Source organism: Loxodonta africana, chromosome 4 (genome assembly GCF_030014295.1).
Source record: "Loxodonta africana isolate mLoxAfr1 chromosome 4, mLoxAfr1.hap2, whole genome shotgun sequence".
NCBI lineage: Eukaryota > Metazoa > Chordata > Mammalia > Proboscidea > Elephantidae > Loxodonta > Loxodonta africana.
This window is the reverse complement of record NC_087345.1, coordinates 28,654,545-28,671,048: the sequence shown is the minus strand read 5'-3', so window position 1 is coordinate 28,671,048 and position 16,504 is coordinate 28,654,545. Positions and strand designations below refer to the sequence as shown.

The following is a 16,504-nucleotide window of genomic DNA, read 5'->3' as shown; positions in this document are numbered from 1 at the left end:
TCAAAACAGCCTGGTACTGGTACAACAACAGATACATGGACCAATGGAAAAGAATTGAGAATCCCAACATAAATCCATCCACATATGAGCAGTTGATATTTGACAAAGGCCCCAAAACAGTTAAATGGGGAAAAGACAGTCTTTTTAATAAATGGTGCTGGCATAACTGGATATCCATCTGCAAAAAAAGAAACAAGACCCATACCTCACTCCATGCAGACAAACTAACTCAAAATGGATCAAAGACCTAAATATAAAATTTTAAAACGATAAAGATCATGAAATTAAAAATAGGGACAATGTTAGGAGTCCTAATACATGGCATAAACAGTATACAAAACATTATAAAGAATGTAGAAGAAAAACTAGATAACTGGGAGCTCCTAAAAATCAAACGCCTGTGCTCATCCAAAGACTTCACCAAAAGAGTAAAAAGACTACCTACAGACTGGGAAAAAGGTTTTAGCTATGACATTTCTGATCAGCGCCTGATCTCTAAAATCTACATGATACTGCAAGAAGACAAAGTACCCAATTAAAAAATGGGCAAAAGATATGAATAGACACTTCTCTAAAGAAGACATTCAGGTAGCTAACAGATATATGAAGAAATGTTCATGATCATTAGCCATTAGAGCAATGCAGATCGAAACTACAGTGAGATTTCATTTCACTCCAACAAGGCTGGCATTAATCCAAAAAACACAAAATAATAAATGTTGGGTAGTCTGTGGAGAGATTGGAACCCTTATACACTGCTGCTGGGAATGTAAAATGGTACAGCCACTTTGGAAATCGATTTGGCGCTTCCTTAAGAAGCTAAAAATAGAACTATCATACGATCCAGCAATCCCACTCCTTGGAATGTATCCTAGAGAAATAAGAGTCTTTACACGAACAGATATATGCACACCCATGTTTACTGCAGCACTGTTTACAATAGCAAAAAGATGGAAGCAACCACAGTGCCCATCAATGGATGAATGGATAAATAAATTGTGATATATTCACACAATGGAATACTATGCATCGATAAAGAACAATGAGGAATTTGTGAAACATTTCATAACATGAAGGAACCTGGAAGTAATTATGCTGAGTGAAATTAGTTGCAAATAACAAATATTGTATAAGACCACTATTATAAGAACTTGAGAAATAGTTTAAACTGAGAAGAAAACATTCTTTTCTGGTTATGAGAGTGGGTAGGGAGGGAAGGTGGGAGGGGGCATTCACTAATTAGATAGTAGATAGGAACTACTTTAGGTGAAGGGAAAGACAGCACACAATACAGGGGAGATCAGCACAATTGGACTAAACTAAAAGCAAAGAAGTTTCCTGAACAAACTGAATGCTTTGAAGGTTAGCGTAGCAGGGGCAGAGGTATGGGCACCGTGGTTTCAGGGGACATCTAAGTCAATTGGCATAATAAAATCTATTAAGAAAATATTCTGCATCCCACTTTGAAGAGTGACATCTGGGGTCTTAAACACAAGGAAGCAGCTGTCTAAGATGCATCAATTGGTCTCAACCCACCTGGGTCAAAGGAGAATGAAGAACACCAAGGACACAAGGTGATTACTAGCCCAAGAGACAGAAAGAGCCACATGAACTGAGACTACCTCATCCTGAGACCAGAAGAACTAGATGGTGCCCGGCTACAACCCATGACTGCCCTGACAGGGAACACAACAGAGAAGCCCTGAGGGAGCAGGAGAGCAGTGGGATGCAGACCCCAAATTCTCATAAGACCAGACTGAATGGTCTGACTGAGACTAGAAGGACCCCAGTTGTCACGGCCCCCAGACATTCTGTTGGCCCAGGACAGGAACCCTTCCCGAAGCCAACTCTTCAGACATGGATTGGACTGGACAATTTGTCGGAGAGGAATGCTGGTGAGGAGTGAGCTTCTTGGATCAGGTGGATACTTGAGACTATGTTGGCATCTCCTGCCTAGAGGGGAGATGAGAGGGTGGAGGGGGTTAGAAGCTGGTGACATGGACACGAAAAGAGAGAGTGGTGGGATAGAGCGGGCTGTCTCATTAGGGGGAGAGTAATTGGGAGTGTCGCTATGAGTCGGAATCGACTCAACAGCAGTGGGTTTAGTTTAATTGGGAGTTTGTACCAAGGTGTATATGGGTTTTTGTGTGAGAAACTGACTCAATTTGTAAACTTTCACTTAAAGCACAATAAAAATTAAAAAAAAAAAAAAAAGATAATGGTTGTGATTTTTTTCAAAGCTTAATTGCTCCTTTCACATTAGGTTCTCAGAGAGTAGCTAGAAGATGTGAGTAATAGATGCAAGATTTTGTTTACTAATTTGAAGTTGCATATGTGCTCGGATCGTATGGACCTAGGAAACTAAAAAATATTCCAGAGTTCTTTGAGAATCCGTCTGCAGCACATAAATGTGCCACAAGACACAGATTATAAAACTCTTTCCTAGAGCAGTGTTGTCCAGTAGACCTTTTTGTATACAGGGGTTTTAAATGTTCTTTGTTTGTACTGTCCAGTGCTGTAGGCTCTTACCACATTGGTCTCCTGAGCGCTTGAAATGTGTCTACTGCACTGAGGAACTGGATTTTAAAATTTTACTTAAATTTCACATTTGGCTAGTATCTTCCATATTAAAGAGTACGGTTCTATAGGATTAAAGATACAGTGCAACAAATGTTGTTAGGTGCCATCGAGTCAGTTCCAACTCATAGTGACCCTATGAACAGCAGAAGAAACACTGCCCGGTCCTTCATCTTTGGCATTAGTGGTTGGTGTGTAAATTGGAGTAATAGTCCTATAAACTGGTCTTTCTTGTAGGCGTATGGCTGACAGTGTTGTACTTCAGGATAGTTCTTGAAATGTTCTTTTTGACAGAAATGTGATGTCATTCCTCTTCAATTTGTTATTCCCAGCACAGTAGACCATATGATTGTCTGATTCAAAATGGCCAATACCAGTCCCTTTCAGCTAATGTCTGGAATATTGATCTTCAAGTGTTCCATTTCATTTTTGACAACTTTCAGTTTTCCTGGATTCATACTTCGTATATTCCATGTTCTGATTATTAGTGAATGTTTGCTGCTGTTTCTTCTCATTTTGAGTCTTGCCACATCAGCAAATGAAGGTCCTGAAAGCTTTACTCCAAGCATGTCATTAAGGTTGACCCTACTTTGAGGAGACAGCTCTTGAATGCCTACTAAATATCAAGTATTATACTGGACATTTTACATCTCTCATCCCAGTTAATTCTTGCTCAACTCTAAAAGACCTCATTTTCCAGACCACTCAGCTAGTAAGTAGCAGAGTAAGAGTTCTTATTTGGGTGCCAGACTTCAGAGTTTATGCTTCCTCCTAAGAGTAAATAAAGGCATAGTAATTATAATTGGGAGTCATAAAAAAAAGGGAAATGCTGCTACTTAGGTTGAAAATATCTTCCTACTATTTAGCAAAATAATTGGAATTTCACTGATGAAGAAATGAGTCAGTTGATATGGCAGAGTAGTGGTTAAGTGTTTGGCTGCTGTCCTAAAGGTTGGCAGTTTGAATCCACCAGCCGCTCCTTAGAAACCCTATGGTGCAGTGGTACTCTGCCCTATAGGGTCACTTTGAGTCGAAATCGACTCAACGGCAATGGGTGGGTAAGGGTAGCAAATCTGTTTTTTTGAAAATGTCAAAATGAAAAGATAAATTTAGAATAATTACGTATTTAATACACATGTTGAAAATGATTTCCATTTTCAAAGTTGATATGTTTGCTGGTATAATGAGGGCTTAGAACTTTGATTTTCTTATGAATATACCCATCATGGATTGACTTATGTCCTCCCAAAAATGTGTATATTAACTGGCTTAGGCCATGATTCCCAGTATTCTGTGGTTGTCCTCTGTTTTGTGATTTTCCTATGTTTTATAAACCATAATCTCTGCCTGTGGTTAAAAAGGATTAGGGTAGGGTGTAACACCCTTGCTCAGGCCATGTTCCTGATCCAATGTAAAGGTATTTTCCCTGGGATGTGGCCTGGACCACCTTTTCTCTCTAAAGAGATAAAAGCAAAGGGAAGCAAGTAGAGTTGGGAACCTCACACCACTAAGAAAGCAGTGCCGGGAGCAGAACACATCTGTCCTTTGGACCTGAGGTTCCTGCACTGAGATTCTCCCAGACCAAGGGAAGACTGATGACAAGGACCTTCCTCCAGAGCCGACAAAGAAAGCCTTACCCTGGAGCCAGCACCTAGAATTCAGACTTCTAGCCTACTGGATTGTGAGAGAATACACTTCTCTTTGTTAAAGCCATCCACTTGTGGTATTTCTGTTATAGCAGCAGTAGATGACTAAGACAATACCTAACTCTGAAAATGTCTGTGACGTTTTGATATTTTGACTCATTTGCCTGAACTTAACTGGAGTCAGGCTTTCCTATGTGAAGTATTATTTTCCTCAAACTGGGAACCTACTAATAATTTCAATTTAAAAAGAGTTGTGGCAAAAGGACTTTTCCAATTCTTGGCAAGTTTGAAGTTCACTGCAATTTTACTGTGAATAGAAATCTTTCCAAAGGGGGAAATCACTCTACAAAGGAAAAATTTCAATATGTTCTCTCATTGACTTGAACATAAAATGATTTTAACAGTCATGTATGAATCTGGACGTTATTCTCAGTTGTTTAGTACTTCAAAAGCACTTTGAAGAGGAATTGTTTTGCTTATTTGTGATTCCAAATCAAATACACACAGAGATTTGGAAGATTTGAAACAGGAAGTAATCTCAATTCTATGTAGCCACTAATCTTGTGCAGAAAAATTAAACTTTTCTGAACAAAGGGAAAGCAATCTCTTTTAAGCTATAAATACAAACCAGTGTAGCTTGCATTGTTTTAATAACTAAAATGAAGAAGGTATTTTAAGTTCATTCTTTTTTTGAGCTGCTTACCTAGAGTCATCTTGGAGTTGACTTGTCCTGGGCAATCGGATTTAACAGATCTCTTACTATAGGAATCCCTTCTTTGTATGTGTACATTACTTCAATAATAACTCATATCTGCATAGTACTTTAGAGTACTATATAGCCCTTAATAATAACTCATATCTGCATAGTACTTTAGAGTACTATATAGCCCTTTCATACTTTTTACTTCATTTAATCCTGACAGCTCTGTGAGGTAAATATTCTTCCCAATTGTGTGTGGGTAAGTGAGAAGTTCACTGGTTTGCCCAAGGCCATCTAGTTAATAAGTGGTTGGGCCAATAGTGGGAACCAGGTTTTTGACTGCAAATTTGATGCTTTTCCTACCACATGTCTTTCTGTACTGCTCTCTTAGCAGGACATCACACTGTTGACTCCAGTCAAGTTCATGACCGCTTAATACCTCTAGGTCTTTTTCATATGTTGTTTTTAAGTCAGGTTCTCCTCATCCTGTACATCTGTAATTGATACTTTTGAACTTAAATACAGGGCTTTGTTATTTCATTTTCATCTTATTATTTTCTACTTATGGTTCTAGCCTTTTGAGATCTTTTCAGTCTTGATTCTGTTATCCAATTTATTTGTTATTCCTTCCAGCTGTACGCCAATAGCAAATTTTTTAAAGCAGAAGTCTTTGTGATTGTAGAAGCCATCTTAGTAATCTTTTCTAGCATACTGTGTGCCTGTCAAGTAGTTGGAACTTAATAAGTGGTAATTGATGAAAAAGATTTTTTATATAGGGCTGAGGAAAGAAAACCCATATGTAATCTTTTCTAAAAAGGAAAAAATCTTCAATATAACTGCCCTCAGTTATTTATTTTGAATATAATTATTCCAAGAGCACTATAGAACTGTTGTGGTTCTTATGTTTTGATATGCTTTTAAATAATATTTTCATGGTAAATAAAGTAGTTAACTATCTTTTACATCTGAACTTTTCTTAGTATTTTAAGAATCCATTGCTTTGTAACTCTAGTTTTCTGAAATTGGCTTAGGGTTACTATTGTTGTTGTTAGGTGCTGTTGAGCCAGTTCCAACTTATAGCAACCCTGTGCACAATAAAACAAAATACTGCCTGGTCCTGTGCCATCTTCACAATCCTTATGCTTGAGCCCATTGTTGCAGCCACCGTGTCAGTCCATCTCATTGAAGGTCTTCCTTTTTTTTGCTGACCCTCTTCTTTACCAAGCTTGTCCTTCTGCAGGGACTGATCCCTCCTGATAACATGTCCAAAGTATATGAGATGCAGTCTCACCATCCTTGCCTCTAAGGAGCATTCTGCCTGTACTTCTTCCAAGATAGATTTGTTTGTTCTTTTGACAGCCCATGGTATATTCAATATTCTTCACCAGTACCGTATTTGAAAAGCATCAATTCTTTTTCGGTCTTCCTTATTCATTGTCCAGGGTTACTAGAGTTACTTAAAAAAATAACAAAACTATTGCCATTGAGTCGATTCCAACTCATAGTGACCCTATAGGACAGAGTAGAACTTCCCCATGGGGTTTTCAAGGAGTGCCCGGTGGATTCGAACTGCTAGCCTTTTGGTAAGTAGCCGAACTCTTAACCACAATGCCACCAGGGTTTCCACTAGGGTTACTAAAAAACTGGGCCCTAGAAATTCTTTACAGGGGAGCCTGAAGACAGGAAATCCAGTTGGAGAGAGGCCTATGGGATTTATTTTGTACTGCATTTACATAGCAAACAAAGGTTTTTACTTCGACTGTATGTTAAAAATAAAAATAATACCACTTTCTGAAGAAATTTTTATTCATACCAAACTTGAGATTGAGAAAACATTATTTGTCTTACTAAAGAATATGATTATTGTGTTTTTAATTAGAGTGTTTTATGGGTGGTGGTGGTGATGAAGATTTTTAGGTGGTGGGGGGAGGGATGGCTAAAGCTTCTTCATGTCACCCATAGGTGCCATCACCGTGTGTGTACTCAGGGAGTGATCCTAACCAGCCACTTAGCATCTACTTCCCTACAAGGTCTTACTCTCCTCTTTATAACTCTTTATATGCAGTATCTCTGGTGAAATGAAAGAAACTTTCTGTAAAAAGATAATTTCAGTGATTAGTAATGGTTTTGCAGATGAAAATCTCTGTGGATAATGCTATTGTAGTAGTGATGTGATGTAATATAATGCAGAGTTTATTACATTAATTAAACTTTATTTTAATGGCTTTATCAATTGTTTACTTCTGTATTTATGGAATTAATAAGGTCTGGAAAGTGCTACTTGAAACCTACAGTTATATTTTAGGGCATCTCATGGTGGAAGCTGTATGACAGGAGTTGAGTGCATGAGGCTTCATGGAGGTATTGGGTTGTAAGGAGCCTTAGTGGAGCAGTGGTTAAGCGGTTAGCTTGGCTGCTAACTGAAATGTTGGGTTTGGAACCCACCGCCTGCTCCATGGGTTCCCATAAAGATTACAGCCTAGGAAACTATGGGGCACTTCTGCTCTGTCACATGGGGTAGCTATGAGTTGGAATCAACTTGACGGCAAACACCACCACACAAAATCACCATTTTGTATTATCTCTTAGTTTATTTCTTTGCTAGCTTTCTATTTTTGTTTTTTATGCCCTCTCTTATTTCTCTTTTTTGTCTTAATGTTTCTCCCTTCCTCCATTCCTCTGATTTTTTTAAAATTCCATATGCTACTTTTTTTTCCCCTCAAAGAGTTGTGCACTGTGTAGTTCTTAGGAGGAAGAACTTGAATTTTTGTACGGCTGTGTATATCATGTATGTTATTAGTTCACTTATAATAAAACTCACTTTCCAAAGCAGCCAAGATGCAGGCCTCTGAAGAGCCCAAAATTAAATTTCTTATAACTGTCACAAAAAGATGTCAAACATATACATAAAGCTGATAGTACTAAAAAGAACCAAAATGTTAGCTATAGCAGTGAATGAGTTTGCATGTTATGAAACATCAAGGGTTGAAAGTTCCCAATGAATAACAAAATTTTTAGGGAAATTTTTATACCTTGATTACTATAGGGTGTGCATCTATTTAGATGATAAAGAATAAATTGTGTATTTTCTTTGTTTTTGTTACCAGGTAAAGCAAACCTTAATTAGATCCCAGTTTGCTTGTACTTACAAAGATGAGTGCATGATAAGCAAGGATAAATGGAATAGTGTTAATTCAGCATCAAAGCCCCTATGTGTTCTTCGCATGGAAAATGACCCTCCTGGTAAATTGACCTTATTTAAGCAATTAAATAACAATTTAATTCTAGTCTACTAATTGGTTTTAATTAAAACTAGGTTTTGTTTGCAAAGTGCTATGAAGGTAAAGGTTTATATTCTTAAAGATCTGAGTTTATTTAAATAGCTAAATCTAAGTGCAGATTTATGGAAGAGATAGGACACAGTTTGATTTAACTAAATGTAGTCGCTATGAGTGGGACGTGACTCGATAGCAACGGTTTGTTTATGGGTTATTTAAGACATAATTTTTAGCTTTTGCTTAAGGATTAAATGTCATGCATTCAAACAAAGCAAATATTTTTTGGTAAGTTTGAGAGGTGATATGGTAAAATCAAAAGTAATGTGATAGTAATGTAGCTCCATTTGTTAGTCATATAATTTATAGCATTCTTTTATTGTAAATCATAAGTTTTCACTGTTGTTTAGCTATTGTTAAAGTTTATCATAAAATATTCATGAGTAATAATATTAAATATTATATAATTCTCTCCCCTTTTCGTCTTACATAACAGAAGGTGTAAATTCATCTGTTGGAAGACCAACAATTGGAACAAGTTCTGGAAATGTTCATTTGGACAGAAGTAAAAATAAAAAAATACAAAAAAAATCAAGTAGTCAGACAGGAAATGAGAACTCAAAAAGGAAACAGGTGGATTTGGATGGCGAACATGTTTTCTGTGATAATGGAAATGAATTACTTCAACAGAAAAATACTAAGATACCTAAGACATCAAAGGATTCGCAGAATACATTGGATGGCAAACTAGCTCGAACAGCAAAAGGCAACAAGTGTACCGCCAGGGAGAAATTGATTGCTGGCCAGACAAAGTTAACTCAGTTTTTTAGACTATGAATTTGTCTTTTATATGTATTAGATTTATGTATATGTAAAACCAAAGGCATATACTTGATTTTTAAAAGGTCAAGGTGTAAATTACCCTGATTCTTTTTTTATTTTGATCTGGAGTGTATTTAAGGTTAGTGTGTTAAACATTGTTCAAAAATACTAGTAAGTCGTAATCATGCAGAATTTTCATGAAGTTTAATGCACAGAAAAAACATCATTTACATTACTGATGTATCATAGTACTTCCTTTTAAAACATGTTAAGATAATACATAGTAGCATAATAAAGTTACAGTAACATTAAGGGCTTTTTCCTTAACTGGCAATTAAATGATTTTGTCTTCCTCTGAAAAGATGATGTGAACCAAAAAGTATCAGACTTGCCAACAAGGTCGGTAGACTCTTCCCAGCATACACCTGAGCACTGAAAGGAAAAAAAAAAGTTTAAATTGTTTAAAGAACTATTATTACCATAAAATGTATTAGAAATAAAAGGATGGACCTAGTAGAGCTAATTCTGAGTAAATGAATATTATGAAAACTAATCAAGTGATTTTTTACCCCACATTTTTCTGGGGGTTTGCTTTATGTTATTGACTGTAATTGAACCATGGTCTTATTTGATTCTGTTATGATTGACTCAAACTTCAGTTCAAGCCAGAGTCTTATTTTATGGAATTAAGATGTAAGAATTGAATTTTAAAAGATTACTCACTGTCAAAATCTCTCCTTCCTATAGGAAATTTAGCTGAGTTTTCTTCATCCCCAATTTCTCTCTTTTCCTGTGTTGATTCAGTATTCTGAACTCCATTCTCAGCTGGAAAAGCTACAGATCCCTTTAGTGCAAGATAAGGTTTTATAGCCAGATTCAGTGGGAGACCATGATTTAAGAAATTATGTTTGAAGCCTGCATTCTGTAAAGAAAAGGTCAATTTATGTTTTAGCTGTTCCATTAGGAATGGAACTATAATACAATTATATAATATTCTTATTGTATCAATTCAGAGATGCTCTGTACTGTTTTTTGATTCTTTAAAAAAAATCTTAGATACAAGTTTATTAGGGGAAAAAAAAACTTTTGGATGAGAGATTTTCTCCAAGATGGAAAAACCAACTGGAATGCATAAAATTTCATCAGTTGTTCTAATGCACATTATGTGACTATTTGCACATAGTTCTGTTTATAAAACTAAAATGATACATTTTCCATTTTACTTTTCAAAGGACTTGTAAAAATTATTTAAATTCCCACTGAAATAAAGAGCAAATCACATTACCACTTACCTTTGAATTTCTGTTTCCCTCTTCGTTCATGAAACTGCTCTCATCGCTTTTATATTGTTCCAGGGAAGGAGCAACGACTGATTTTTCTGCAGTATCTTCCTTCTGGAAGGCTTTCCCGAGCCTAAATGTATTAAATACCATGTCATCTTCTAAATTTCTTATGGACTTTGCCGAAAGTAAAATACCTTGAGAAAACAAAAAAAAGGTTAGTATAAATGTATAGGACGAGAGACTCATTTTAGCCATTCTTAGTTTGATGTTTGCATAGAGTCAAAGATGTATAAAATGAAGTAAAATTTCTGGGTCAGCCTGCTTCATAAATGAGTCCCACCTTTATATATTTTCCAGTTTGAATAGAAAACACTTCAAAGTCTTACATTTCCCTCATTTTAGAAATGACTCATCAGGTATAAACTAACCTCTTCTGAGGCTGCTAATACCTACATTGTTTTGGTTTTAGTGGCATACTGTTTATTCTTGAATATGAGTTTCTCAGAATCTGATTAAGACCACTGGTAGAACGCTTTCTGTTGAGGAGATTATAGTCTCTTGAAAATGGGTTGTTATTAAGAAAGACCACAGGACATCAGGCTTTCTATATACTCTTGTTGTTTCCTTCTGTGTATTTTTGGATTAAGATATTAAAACAAAATTATTTCACTCAAGGATGATAAGGATAAAAGTTTTATTTATCTTTAATCCTGATTAACTTGAAAAAATCTTCAAAAAGGATTTTTCTTACATCAATACTTCATATAGTTTTTGGTGATTATTTGTATATAGTATTTGGTGATATGCCTGTCAGTTTGAAAAAAAGTCATTCATGCTGTATGTAAAACTGAATTGTCAAGTATGGGTATTTTATCTCTGCACTTATAAAAGGATAATACTGACATTTACGATGGCAGCGGGTTATTAACGGTTAATGAATAACAAGTCTGTACAAGCTTTTTTTCATAGATAATATTTTTGGATGATGAGAGTAGGTTGTATGATTTTTAATTAAACATTTAAGAGTTAATTCCTAATTTTAATCCCAGTGAATAAAAGAATGTACTCATGGTCATGTCTTTTAATATACATGTGTAAGTTTTTTTTAGGGTATATTTCTAGGTATGGAATTGTGGGGTCATGGAGTATGTTGCATGTTTTACAAAATAGTACTAACCAATTTATGCTCCCACCCAGTAGGGTATGAGAGTTCCTATTGCTCCATATCCTAGCCAACGGTTGGGTATTTATTTTCCTTTTAATTTGTATCTCCTGTCATGAGTTGGGGGTTGACTCCATGACAGCTAACAATGATCACCGAAGAGGTTCAGTGTTTTTTCATATGTTTAGAGCCATTTATCTTTCCTCTTGTGTAAAGTGCCTTATTATTATTATTTTGGTCTTCGTCTATTTTTTGATTGTGGTTTTTGTCATTTTTGTATTGATTCATGAACTCTTTATATATTCTGGATATTAAGTTTTTGTCAGTTACATGTGTTACCTTTCATGACCATTTATCTTTTTTTCTGAAGTACACACTTTAGATGCTAACTTAGTTATAAACTCGGGTTTAAAAAAATTTTTTTAGTGTCATTATTTTACCATTGTTCTTGAAAAATAGTTTCAGTAAATATACAATTATTCAGTTGACAGTTATTTTCTTTCAGCACTTTATTAATATTTCAGTGTCTTCTGGGTTTTGTTGATATTGCTGAGTATTCAGCTGTCAGTTTTAATCATGGTTCTTCACAGGTAGTCTGTATTCTATCTGCTTTTAAAATCTCTTTATCTTTGTTGTTCTGTAGTTTCACATGATGTACCTGGGTACTGATTTATTTTCGTTTATGCTGGCTTAGATTCATTGGTGTTTCTCGTGAATTTTGGAAGATCATTAGCTGTTATCTCTTAGAGTATTGCCTCTTTCCCATTCCATTTTCTCTTTTGGGAATTCCCACCCAGTGGTGTAGTGGTTAAGTGCTACAGCTGCTAACCAAGAGGTTGGCAGTTCACATCCCCCAGGTGCTCCTTGGAAACTCTGTGGGGCAGTTCTACTCTGTCCTGTGGGGTCGCTATGAGTCGGAATCGACTCGACGGCAGTGAGTTTTTTATGTATTGGACTTGTTCACCCATCTCCTGTAGCTCTTAACCATACGTTCCTATTTTCTATCTCTTTCTGTTCCCATGCTGTATTTTAAATCAGTTTTTCATTTCACTCGTGTACTTTCACTTATGTATAATCTGCTCTTTAACTTGTCTATTGAGTTTTTAAATTTTATTGTATTTTTTATTTTTAAAGGTTATAGTTGGTTCCTTTTCAGTTTTGATTTTTTTTTTTCCTGCAGCACGTTTACAATTTCTTCTTTGTTTTAGACCTATTGAACATTGTTTATATTTGTATCTGATTTTTCCAATGTTGGCTGTCTTTCATTCTGTAGTTTTGCTATTTCTGCTGATTCTGGTTCATAATGTCTTCTTCATGCGTTTAGTGAATTTTAATTTTTTGCATATGTTCTTGGAACTGTATCCAAGGAATTCTTAGAATTCTGATGTTCTACCTTCAGAGAAGATTTGTGTTTGTTTCTGTTAGACACCTGGGGGTACTACCAGTCCAGTGGCCCTTTAAATGAAATTTTTGGCTTAGGACCGAGTTTGTGATTAGGAATTCCCAGGATGATGTATTTTCTTTTTCACCCCACTCTTCCCGGAGTCATTCCTCAGACAGGCACGGTTCTCTCTACTAGCTGAGCTTTTCTAGCTCCCAGCTCTGTATGGGAGTTTCTGACTTGACCTTTGATTTTTACTGGGGCCCTAAGCTTTGCCTTCTGTCCCAACACACAAAGGTCATTAAAACCAGGCTCTAGGCCACCAGGAATTCATAGAAGCTGTCAGAGCAAATGCTGGCTGTAGTCCTTGTTAACCCCTGTGGAATATTGCACTTTCTCATTTCTGGCCTCCTTTGGTTTCCTTTACTGCCAGCTCAGCCATGCACACACAAAGGATGTTTTCATCTAGCAGTTTCAGGTGTTTTTTACTGAGAGGAGTTCTCTGCACAGTAGTCTGCTGTATCACTGGAAATGGAAGCCTCAATCCATTTTTTCATGGAAAATTCTCTCTGCAAGGGAATTTGAATCATTTGAATAAAATTTCTATGTATTGTGTATTAAATTATTTCTTCTTTTAAAACTACCTGGTTATAGGACTGTATTTCAAATTGTTTAAATCTCTGATTTCTTTTTAAGTGTAGTGAAAATATACTTAATGAAATACATCTCAACAATTTCCTCATTTACAGAAATCTCTGATTCCTTTAAGAACATTTTATCAGAGGTAGGGGGCAGTTAAGAGCTGATTCTCTTAGGGGCTATTTAAATCTTATTAGACAAATGCTTTCTGAGCGTGTATTTGTAAACAAAGACTCTAAAATCCTCTGACTCCTTTGATTTTAGAGACTCCTTACCTTTTTAATGTTGTTAGTTGCACTTTGATTTCCTTCTTAGGGTTTGAACCTGCCTTGCAGCTGCCAGTTTAATCTATAAAAGGCCTTGTTAACTGGTAACCTCTTTTCTTAGCTGCTGTTCTTGAAATATAATAAATATTAGTAATTATGTATTTGTTTTAAATTTCCACTGGGTAAATTGGTTTGGCTGATCTTTACCCCAAATCAGGACCAACTCCAAACCATTTTGATGGTTTAGAAAAGTTAATGTTTTCCTCTTTTTTGCTTAAGCTGTTGTAAGCCTCTGGACATTATGAGGTTTTCCCATAACCTTTTAATTATGAAGATATTTTCCAGTTTTTTTTTAATGATAACTTAAAAAAAAAAAACATTGGTTACTCTGATGTGCAGTAGAGCATAGTAGATTTCTTTCTCATTGATGCTGAAAATTAAGTGTCCCCAAGTGGTAGGAAGGAACTTTGAAGAAAAACTATTGCCAGATGGGCTTGGGTGGTTCAGAAAGTCTTGGAAAGACAAAAGTTTTATATCAGATGTGATCCATGTTTTCTGAAGAACTACTAATAATACCGTATATTTGTAAATCACTTTGTCAAACTTCTCTTCCCCTCCAAGTAACATATATTTGCTTCATGATACCAGTAAATTCAGTACAAATCAAATGGTGATTGGTCATTGGTTTCCTGAGAACTCTGAGTTTCTTAATGACTTATTTTAAGTCTAAAAGCCAAGATTGTGATGAACCTACAAAACATCTTACAACATGGATGAATCTGGACAGCATTATGCTGAGTGAAATAAGTCAGTCATTAAAGGACAAATACTGTATGAGACCACTCTTTTAAAAACTCAGGAAAAGGTTTACACATAGAAATAGACAATCTTTGATGGTAACTTGGGAGGGTGTGGGACAGGAAAAACACTAAATAGACAGCAGTTAAGTAGTAACCTTGGTGAAGGGTATGGCAGTACACAATACTGGGGAAGTTGAACCAACTTGACCAAGGCAAGGTCATGGAAGCTTCACAGATACATCCACACTCCCTGCAGGACTGAATTACTGGGCTGAGGGCTCTGGGGACATCTAGTTCAATTGGTATAAAATAGTTTATAATATTCTACAACCTACTTTGGTGAGTAGTGTTTGGGGTCTTAAAAGCTTGTGAGCTAAGAGACTCTACTGGTTCCATCTCATCTGAAGCAAGGGAGAATGAAGAAAACCAGACACAAGGGAAAGATTAGTCCAAAGGACTAATGGCCACAACTACCATAGGCTCCACCAGACTTGAGTCCAGCACAACTAGATGATGCCCAGCTACCACCACTGACTGCTCTGATAGGGTTCACAATAGAGGGTCCCGGGCAGAGCTGGAGAAAAGGTGTACTCACAAAAAAAGACCAGACTTACTGGTCTGACAGAGACTGGAGAAACCCTGAGAATATGGCCCTGGATACCCTTTTAACTCAGTACTGAAGTTACTCCTGAGGTTCACCCTTCAGCCAAAGATTAGACAGGTCCATAAAACAAAACGAGACTAAATGGGCACATCAGCTCAGAGGAAAGGATGAGAAGGCAGGAGGGTACAGGAAAACTGGTAACAGGAAACCCAAAGTTGAGAAGGGAAAAGTGTTGACATGTTGTAGCGTTGGCAGCCAATGTCACAAAACAATATGTGTGTTAATTGTTTAATGAGAAATTTGCTCTGTAAACCTTCATCTAAAGTACAATTAAACTAAAAGCCAGGATTGTTTGCTTACATTATCAAAAGGTATAAGAAAACTTAGAAGTCATTCTCAACTTTTTCTGCTAAAGAACCCCTAACTACATAAAAAAAAGTGAATGTATAGTTCTGATTCAGAGGGTATAGCCAAAGCAGTCATGGCAAGTGAGAAGTTGGAATTTCATTGACACTGCTATCTTATTTTTAAAAATCCAGCATTGAAAGCATTCTATTATAAAATGTTGGCTTAAATATGGAAACAATTCATTAAATGTGCACTGTGGTAGAAAGTACTGGGAATATAATTTTGAACAAGAAAGACATGCTCTCTTACCTCGCAGATTTTAGTCTAGTTAGGAAGACAAGAGGGAGTCCTGGTGGTGCAGTGGTTAAGCACTCGGCCGCTAACTGAACCCACCAGATGTAGCAGTCTGCTTCCATAAAGATTACAGCCTTGGAAACCCTATGGGGCAGTTCTCCTCTGTCCTATAGGGTCTCTATGAGTGGGAATCCACTCTGGCACACAACACATTAAAAAAGAAAAATTGGTAAAATTAATTTTAACAATCTATTTAATCTGCTAACAAAATAATTTCAGCATGTAAACCAGTTGCCGCTGAGTTGATCCCAATTCCTAGCGACTCTGTCAGAGTAGAACTGCCCCATAGGGTTTCCAAGGAGCCACTGGTGGATTCCAACTGCTGACCTTGGTTAGCTGCCGAGCTCTTAACTATTGTACCGCCAGGGCTCCTTCAACATGTCAATATAAAAACTATTAATGAGATATTTTATAAGTCTGAAATCAAGTATGTATTTTACACTTACAGCCTGTCTTAATTCAGACTAGCCACATTTCAAGTGCTCGATAGGTTTTCCCTTGGTGATATTGAACAGTAAAGGCCCGTGGCATCAGAGAAGGGCTTTCTGAGGGGGGAAAAAAAAAACACTTAAGCTGAGATCTGAAGGATGAGTAAGAAATGATCTGAGTGGGGAGCAGTGCAGCATATGGCAATATGTGGGGAGTAT

General features: G+C 36.5%; 2 protein-coding genes across 8 annotated transcripts in view; one reads left to right on the top strand and one right to left on the bottom strand.

The window, feature by feature from the left end:
- Positions 1 to 15,663, top strand: part of PARPBP (PARP1 binding protein) — an 89,610-nt gene extending 73,947 nt beyond the window's left edge. For 3 of the 7 annotated variants that reach the window (XM_023538902.2, XM_003405297.4, XM_064283685.1), the window contains 2 exons: positions 8,031 to 8,166; positions 8,695 to 10,368. In XM_023538902.2, the coding sequence (XP_023394670.1) occupies positions 8,031 to 8,166; positions 8,695 to 9,035 (477 nt within the window). In that variant the 3' untranslated portion in view covers positions 9,036 to 10,368. The other 4 variants (XR_002783637.2, XR_002783636.2, XM_023538909.2 and 1 more) reach the window with 4 other exon arrangements.
- On the bottom strand, positions 9,636 to 10,690 carry PMCH (pro-melanin concentrating hormone). Its single transcript, XM_010599737.3, has 2 exons — positions 10,313 to 10,690; positions 9,636 to 9,942 (listed from the first exon to the last, which is right to left on the bottom strand). The coding sequence occupies exons 1-2, from the start codon at positions 10,556 to 10,558 to the stop codon at positions 9,736 to 9,738; spliced, it is 453 nt and encodes a 150-aa protein (XP_010598039.1). The 5' UTR covers positions 10,559 to 10,690; the 3' UTR covers positions 9,636 to 9,735.
- Positions 15,664 to 16,504: the final 841 nt, after the last annotated feature.